Source organism: Monopterus albus, unplaced genomic scaffold (genome assembly GCF_001952655.1).
Source record: "Monopterus albus unplaced genomic scaffold, M_albus_1.0 scaffold343.1, whole genome shotgun sequence".
Lineage (NCBI taxonomy): Eukaryota > Metazoa > Chordata > Actinopteri > Synbranchiformes > Synbranchidae > Monopterus > Monopterus albus.
This window is the reverse complement of record NW_018128223.1, coordinates 228,384-236,791: the sequence shown is the minus strand read 5'-3', so window position 1 is coordinate 236,791 and position 8,408 is coordinate 228,384. Positions and strand designations below refer to the sequence as shown.

The following is an 8,408-nucleotide window of genomic DNA, read 5'->3' as shown; positions in this document are numbered from 1 at the left end:
TGCTTCAAGGTTAGAAGATAATGTTGATTCTGAAAAGTGTACCTTGACACTAGTTATTTTCTTGTATTAATCTTGTGTAAGAATTATGTCTGAATGAATGTTTTAGTTACACATCACGCATGCAACATACACACACATGGAATTCTTCATTTTGTTATGACTTGTGCTCCATACATGCGGAGCATAAGATATGAGGAGACGCTGGACTGTCTCCAACTCGTGATGTTTTTATATCTTTTTGTGTAAGGGGTTAGCCCAAAACCTTATAAATGTATTAGGCTCTGTGTTTCCGGGGTCTCTCTTCTCCAGCAGCTTGTCTGAGGGAGGGGGCCACCCAGGTTATTTTTTCTGTAACTTTTATTTGTGGCTTTTTTAAATAAACCAGCACTAAAATGAAGCAAGTCGGACTCCGTCTTCATTCAGATCTGTTCAATTAAGGAACTGGGGTATAACAGTGTATTAAATGATATGAACTGGTTATTTTCAAATAGGTGATGTAAGTGAGTGATTCCTTTGTGTTGCCATGTTGGAAAATACTAGATAGGGTTATTATGCAATTGAAAATCAGGGTTGTGCCAAATTGGAATGTATCTACATGTTGCAGGTGATGATTTAGTGATTTTGTTTGCTTTCCACCAGGCTGTCAGAGTTGAGAGAATTGTGATGTTCTTACAGTAATTCATTTTTCTTAATAGAGTTTGGTAGAAAAGGAAGGTCTGCAACTGAGTTATTTTGGAGTAATTCTGCTCTAATTCTATCCTGCACTGTTGTGGCTCCTTCTGAATCCATTTGACTAAATACTGTAGCTGATTTGCCAAGTAGTAATATTGGAAATTTAGTGCTTTTAGGCCACCTAGAAGAAGAAATTGTGAAGTTATAGAACAAGTGATTAAAACCATTTATCTGTGGGTGTTGTGGGAAGCACTGTAAACAGGTAGTTGACTTGAAGTTTCATTTTGACAGTAGCTATTCGGCCGATGAATGAGAGAGGAAGACTGGACCAGCGTATGAAATCATCTTCTATCTTTTATAGCAGAGAGGTATAGTTGAGATCAAAAAGTTCTGACAGCCTGGGGGAAATATTAATACCAAGATATTTAATGTTGCCTGTGCAGAATTGGGGGGAGGAGTCTTGAGCTGCAAAATCCCAGGCATCCTCAGAGTGGTAGTATGGTGGATTTATTTCAGTTTATTGTGTAGTTTGAGATCTTAGAAAATGTGTTAATAATGTGTAAAGTTTGCTGTAGAGAATTATAGGGATCATGTAAATATAATAATAAATCATCTGCATAACGACTAATTTTATGTTCTGAGTAAGTATCTTGTATTTCTTTAATTATATTGTTCTGTTGTATCGCTGCTGCTAGAGGTTCAATGAAAATGGCAAATAGAGATGGTGAGAGTGTCCTTGTCTGGTACCCTGCTGTAAAATGAAATTTTGTGACCTGATCAAATTTGTACTTATTGTTGCCCTACGTGATGTGTATAGTGTTCTTATCCAATGAATGAACGGCTCTCCAAACCCAAATCTGCGTAATGTACAGAAGAGAACTGTCCAGCTTGTCAAATGCTTTCACTGCATCTAGTGATAAAATTATGGTTTTAGTTTGTTGTGCAAGATTAATTAAATTAATCTACAGATGCTATCTGAAGCATTTCTGTTTTTAATGAAACTGTTTAGGCTGGGTGGATTAATATTGGAGTGACTGTCTCTATTCTAGTGGCGAGGGCTTTGGTAATAATTTTTAAATCTGAATTAATAAGTAAGTAATAAGAATTTATTATTATATTTACATGATCCCTATAATTCTCTACAGCAAACTTTACACATTATTAACACATTTTCTAAGATCTCAAACTACACAATAAACTGGACGGTAACTAGAAGGGTGGATTGGGTCTTTGATTTTAATAAGAGCGTCATGATGGCTGTGTTCATGCGTGTTCATATCGTGAAGGTGTCTTTAATTTCTGTGTTGAGTTCGTCTATGGTGAGAGGAGCTTCTAATATGTCCGCAGAAAAATAATATTAATAAACTTTATTTCTATAGCACTCAACAACTCGTAGGAGCTGCATTTTCTGTTGGTTCAGGAGCAGACGCACAATTAAGACACTATTAACCATAAAATGTGCTTAGACTTACCTTAAATTAATGGACTTGTAGTGAACTCGAGACACCCTGTAAGCACCTGAAAAATGAAAGTATATCCTTACATCTTCTATCAGAACATCTCTATTAAGAGTTTTGTCAGTTCTCTGGTTGTTGTTGTCCTCTGTCAGGTTGGTGTTGGCCTCCATCAAGGTTGTCCCTGGTCATGGATCCTGTTTTTGATTGTCATTGTCAGCATTTCAAGGAGCAGCAGGGAGGACAATAGTGTGCACTTTGACCTCAGAATAGCATCTCTGTTTCCTGCAGATGATGTGGTGGACTCGGGTGGAAATTAGGAGCGACTTGCTTCCCCAGGTGAAGGACTGCATGCAGGCGGACTGGTGCAGCATCAGCAATAATGCCAGCTCTGTTCCACAGCACTGTGGTGAAGGCACTGAGTATGAAAGCAAGGCTTTCGCTTTATCAATTATTCTACAGTATGTTCCAGCCCTCACCTGTGGTTATGAGCTTTGGGTAGTGACAAAAAGAATGTGACTGTAAATACAAGTGGCTGAAATGAGTTTCCTGCATAGGCTGGCTGGGCTCAGCCTCAGAGATACAATAAGGTGCTAAGATGACTAGAGGGAGCTTAGAGTAGATTCATTGCTCCTTCCTGTCTGAAGGAACCAGCTGAGGTGATTGGACATCTGATTAGGCTCCTCCTTCCGTTCATGTTCTCTGTCCATTCTCCGTCCACACATTCCACTGGAGAGTTTCCAGGCATGTCCAACAGGCAGAAGATTCAAGGGTTACCCAGAACATGCTGGAGAGATTATATACCTCATCCATCCTGGGATTCCCTTGGAGGAGTAGGAAAACACTACTGCCAGTGTAACCAACTCTGGATAAGTGGCAGAAAATGGATGGATGGATGAATCCAAGTTTGACTGACATGGGCTCTCACAACTTCTAAACCTGCAATATTTCAGTCTTTCTTGGTTTTGAAATAGCTGTATATCGATGGGAGAATAAACAAATTACATCATCTATTAAATCGAGGAGTTAAGGAAGCTAGTTTTGTAAAAATAGAACACCCCTCACTAAATAGGGGTGGTGGACTAAGACACAACTTGTCATCCATCTACAATCCTGTTTTGAGATCTCTGCCCAAACATGCCCACCAGGACAATAGGCGTCGGTCCACAGGGGAAGATTCAAAGACAGGTAACGACTCTCACCGATGCTGAGCTATAACGACTCAGTCGTTAGGGGACGTTGGCCTTCAAAGGACTGAAACACCACCAAGGGGGATAAATATCTCTGGCTCAACACCAGTCAGGCAGAACTGATGAAGCCTCTTGGATGAGAGGTGAAATGTCTACGACCTAGAAACCTAGTCCAGTTGATTGAAGATTGAAGTTTTTCACCAGGGTTCCTCTTTGTGGACTTAAGCTCGGCGTTCAACACCATCATCCCAGACATCCTCCACTCCACTGACCCAGCTCACTGTGCCTGTCTACACGTCAGTGGATCATCAGCTTTCTTACTGACAGGAATGGTTTATTTTATTCAGTAAGACACCAAAAAAGATTTATGCGGATACAAACTAAAACCAATTGTAAAACTTAAATCAGCCAAACTTACCGATACAGAGCAGATGACCAATAGCCCACAGGTAACCACTGTGGTCCAACTACAAAGGTGAACATATGATGATGAACACGGGTATGTGAACAAACACTTCAGAGAAAACATTGTATTCTTCCTGCCCAGGGCAGTTAAAAATTCCAGCGCTGTTAATACTGGTTTGATTATAATGCATTTTTACCTGAGGATCATAAACAGGAAGGCTGATGGCTGAAAGCAGCATGAGGCATACGCTGTAGGAAGGAGGAGGAGGAATATTTCATCTTTGGGCCCGTTACTGTATCATTGTTGATTCAAAGCTGGAAAGGTGCTTTGCAGGTTTATTAGCTACCTTTTGCTAGATGACAACCTAACATTAGGTAGGCTCCTGAAATTGGGAGGCTGTGCATGCAAATAGCTTTAATTCCAACATGATTCATCTTGTGTATTTTAAAACACACTATGGTGGTGTACGGAGACAACATGATGAAAATACTTATGGACCTGACTGTAGGTCTACAGATATGATACAAGAACTAGATGGGTTTTAAACATTTTATCTTTGATAACTTCACACATTTAAAACACTCAGAGTGCATAACGACCCAACATAAACTACACTAGCACTTATAAAGTCTAATGTAAAACGTAGTGACTTCCTCAAACTATACCATCTTTTGTCACCTTTGATACTTGTAAAAAAAAATCTGCCAGAAACATCAACATCTCATAGTTAAATGTCATCTTTTATTTCTGATAAGTCCATCTCCTCCCTGCTGAGGTCAAGTGCAAACCTGATAAATTTCAGCCGCTGCATCTTCTGTTGTTGAAAGGAGAGATGAGAACAGTGTGTCGCAGCAGTCCACATTTTATAAAGACAAACATATTGTAGTAATGTTTACATTTGCACAAGAGCAGCTGCACAGTATGTACCTGTTAGGACTATTCAAAATGATCTTCCTCCATTTTCCTTGTATCAATAAGATGTGGAAAAGTGATGCATGCACTTACCTCCTTATGGACCACCTTCAGGATTATATAGCTCACCACATGAGAGGAATTTTGAAGTGTGTAGAAAAAAGGAATGTCCTGCATAAAGAAAACATCAATGTTTCATTTACACTATTAGAATAAGCACACATGTTAAACATGTATAAATCCTTGATAGGGCAACAATGTTTTATATATAAAGATAAACTGATGATAAGATGATTCTGGTATAATTTAGATCACAGTTTAGTGTTAAGTGTAATTATTAAATCTAGGAGATTATATGACGTACTAGGCGTGATAAGGCCCTGGAGCCAGCATATATATTTCCTACAAAGAGCAGGGAGGCTGGGAGCCAGGAAAGAGCAGCTGATCTGTAACACAGCATTAAAACATATTAAACAAAAGTCTCCATATGGTGGTTGAATATAAATCCTACAGTCTAAGAAAAGTACTTGGTGATATGGTTCAATTTCACCCATCCCAGCTTTCCAAAAAACAGAAGAAGAACAGCTCCGATAAATGTCTGCCATCTGAAAACAAGCATTTTGTTTTGTTAGCAAACAAACTGTAGATATTTTGAGTATTACATTTGCACTTGTGATCACTAATTTATAGCATGTTGATGGCATCACTTTGGGCATCAGGAAACAGACATTTTCTCTGTTTTACAGAATTTTAAGGATCAACTAGAAAAGGTCATTTCTAGATAAGAACTGACGTGGCACAGCTGATATGTTGCCAAAAAGCAGCAGATCACTCAGAAGTTGTTGACTGTTGAAAAGTCGGTGTATTTAAAGTTGACTATAAGAAAATGAGGGCAAAAGAACAGAAAGAAAGGAGAAAAGTTGAAGACAAATGGATTAATAAATCCTTTTTCATTTGCTGTGAAAGTGTGTGTAGGATAAGAAACACATCAACTTCACGTTCACAATCTGTGTCAAACTTGGAACCATACATCTAGTTGGAAAACTTGCTCCTCATGGCAAAGGAACTTCTTAATCTAAAAGAATGGACAAGAAATTACAGAGGAGAATGTTCATCCGACAGTGGATGGACTTAGAGCAACCTAACTAGCAGCAACTCCATGACTGTATTTGAATAAACAGTGTTACACTGTGAAGTGAAAGGCAGCGGGATAAAAACTTCAGAATGGGAGAAAACATGGAACAGATTGTTACTGACAAAAGGCAAGTGAACATGACAAAGAAGAAATAAAGAACAAACTTGTATAGCAAAGGAGGGTCAAGCTAGCCCAGCTAACAAACAAAAAGAGGGAAACAACTTCAAGACTGTGATGCTGATGTTAGCACTGCAAAGCTTAAATATACTACAGTACTGTAATAAATATACTATAATAGTATAAAGGCTATGAAGAAGCTCCCTAAAGCCTAAAAGTCTAAAGTCTTTGGACTGTAATGCTTAAATTATGCTTCTAGCCTAAAGTATGACAAAGCAGAAAGCTGACACAAAGAGGAAGGTTTTGAGGAGGTAGAAAACTTTTTGTTAAAAAGTCAAATAAAATGAGAAGAGTAAAACAACACAAAAAGAAAAGTAATAGCAACCCTATCCTGAAGAAGACTTAGGTTTTAAAGGTGGAAAGAAGCCCATGCTGTGTGGAAGGAGATAGGGGCCAAATAAACAAATCATATTTTAAAATGGCAAAGTAATAAAAATATAGAGCAAAAATAACATAAGTGAGAGGGCTGCTCCATCAGCTCGCCCGCTTATCAATAACCTAAATAATCAGCAGCTGCAGCTCTAATGGCCTGTAAGTGGACCATCTGACATTTAAGGACATTCAAGGTGTTGTGTTTACACTGCAGAGAGCTGGTAATGACCATGAAAGGATCAAACACAGAGTTCTCACACACTGTATGAGCTTTCAGCTACTTACCCTTGAAATAAGGTTGGATATGTGAATTTTAACACAGACAGGACAAACTGGAAAAACACAGAGAGAAAACGTTATATTTCAAGTCACATAATTACCATATGCAGCTTGTGGTTGTGATGTGTTTTACAACTTATTCTGGCAGCTCCTACCTCTGCCACTAAACCCCAACAAAGGTTCTCCCAATTCAATATATCCATAAGCAGAAGCACGTATCTGGTACAACAGAACTCAGGCTTTTTATTGTTCTTCTTCTTATTATTATTATTGGGGGTGGGATTCACGCTTCAATCCAGCAAACAATTTGTTTCCAACAACAGCAACTCATTTTTACAACTTGCTTATATTCATTTCCTTTAACAGTTTTCTACAAGACTAGGAGCTGAGTAGAGCAGTGTCAGTGGCTGGACAGCTGAGTGGACCCAGATCTCATTTAGTTTCCAAATATGTGGTCAGCCTATCCAAATAAAGCAAATTTAGAAGTTTCCACCAACACTTTTGGAGATACAATGACTCTCTAACCCAGGGGTGGGCAAACTATGGCCCGCGGGCCACATCCGGCCCATTGGTCCTTTTAATCCGGCCCGCCGAAGATTGGTACAGGATTGCCCAAATCAAATCATATCATAATTATGACTGCATTCATTTGACCTTGTCCTGTAATGCCTGGTGTTCCACCAGGTGGCGCATTAGGCGCAGTGATACATTTACTTAAATTTGCAGAGCCAGGGCTACTCTCAGTTATTACTCTGCTACTGCTCTGAACCCATCTGCAACAATGAGTGGGCCAAAGAAAAGAAAAGTTGACAGGTGTTCAATAAGGAATGGACAACTAAATATTTTTTTACTGAAGTCCAGTCAAAGGCTGTATGTCTTATTTGCCAAGAAACCATTGCGGTTTTAAAGAAATACAACATCAGCCGTCACTTTTCTACCAAGCATGCTAATTATGCTAACAACCAGTCAATGCAAGAACGGACGGCTACTGCTCAGAGGTTGGCAGCTAGTTTGCAGGACACCTTTATCTGACAAACTGCCATCCAAGAATCAAGCATGAAGGCAGGTTATTTGCTGGCATTCAAATTAGCAAAGACCAGCGAGCCTTTCTCCGAAGGAGAGTTTCTCAAAGAGTGCATGGTAGAGACAGCAGGTATCTTGTGTCCTGCGATCAAGAACAAATTTGAAAAAATTAGCTTATCACGCAGGACAGTGACTCGCAGTGTTGAGCTAATTGACGAAGACTTAGCTAGCAAGCTAAACAAAAAAGCGGAGTCATTTACATTATGTTCCTTGGCACTGGACAAAAGTAATTAAGTTTCTCAAAGAGTGCATGGTAGAGACAGCAGGTATCTTGTGTCCTGCGATCAAGAACAAATTTGAAAAAATTAGCTTATCACGCAGGACAGTGACTCGCAGTGTTGAGCTAATTGACGAAGACTTAGCTAGCAAGCTAAACAAAAAAGCGGAGTCATTTACATTATGTTCCTTGGCACTGGACAAAAGTAATTAATAAAGGACACCGCTCAGCTTTTAATTTTTATCAGAGGGATTAATGACAATTCTGAGATAACGAAGGAATTTTTGGCCATGGAATCCCTAAAGGGGAAAACGCAGGGAGAGGACTTGTATGACAGAGTGTCAGGGGTCATCGAGAGGCACAAGCTACCTTGGAGTACGCTTGCCAACGTTACCACAGATGGATCACCAAATCTGACTGGAAAAAATGTTGGGCTGCTCAAAAGAATCCAGGAGAGGGTGAAAGAGAACAACCCTAAGCAGGAGGTAATTTTCCTACACTGCATAATCCA

At 39.4% G+C, this 8,408-nt stretch overlaps 1 protein-coding gene across 3 annotated transcripts in view; it reads right to left on the bottom strand.

The window, feature by feature from the left end:
- Positions 1–8,408, bottom strand: part of tmem241 (transmembrane protein 241) — a 30,975-nt gene that overhangs the window by 17,633 nt on the left and 4,934 nt on the right. For 2 of the 3 annotated variants that reach the window (XM_020625017.1, XM_020625015.1), the window contains exons 2-9: positions 6,604–6,650; positions 5,162–5,239; positions 4,999–5,080; positions 4,728–4,805; positions 4,511–4,536; positions 3,919–3,970; positions 3,735–3,783; positions 2,145–2,190 (exon numbers count right to left, since the gene is read on the bottom strand). In XM_020625017.1, coding sequence (XP_020480673.1) covers positions 2,145–2,190; positions 3,735–3,783; positions 3,919–3,970; positions 4,511–4,536; positions 4,728–4,805; positions 4,999–5,080; positions 5,162–5,239; positions 6,604–6,650 — 458 coding nt within the window. The remainder of the gene's footprint in view (positions 1–2,144; positions 2,191–3,734; positions 3,784–3,918; positions 3,971–4,510; positions 4,537–4,727; positions 4,806–4,998; positions 5,081–5,161; positions 5,240–6,603; positions 6,651–8,408) is intronic. The other variant, XM_020625016.1, reaches the window with a different exon arrangement.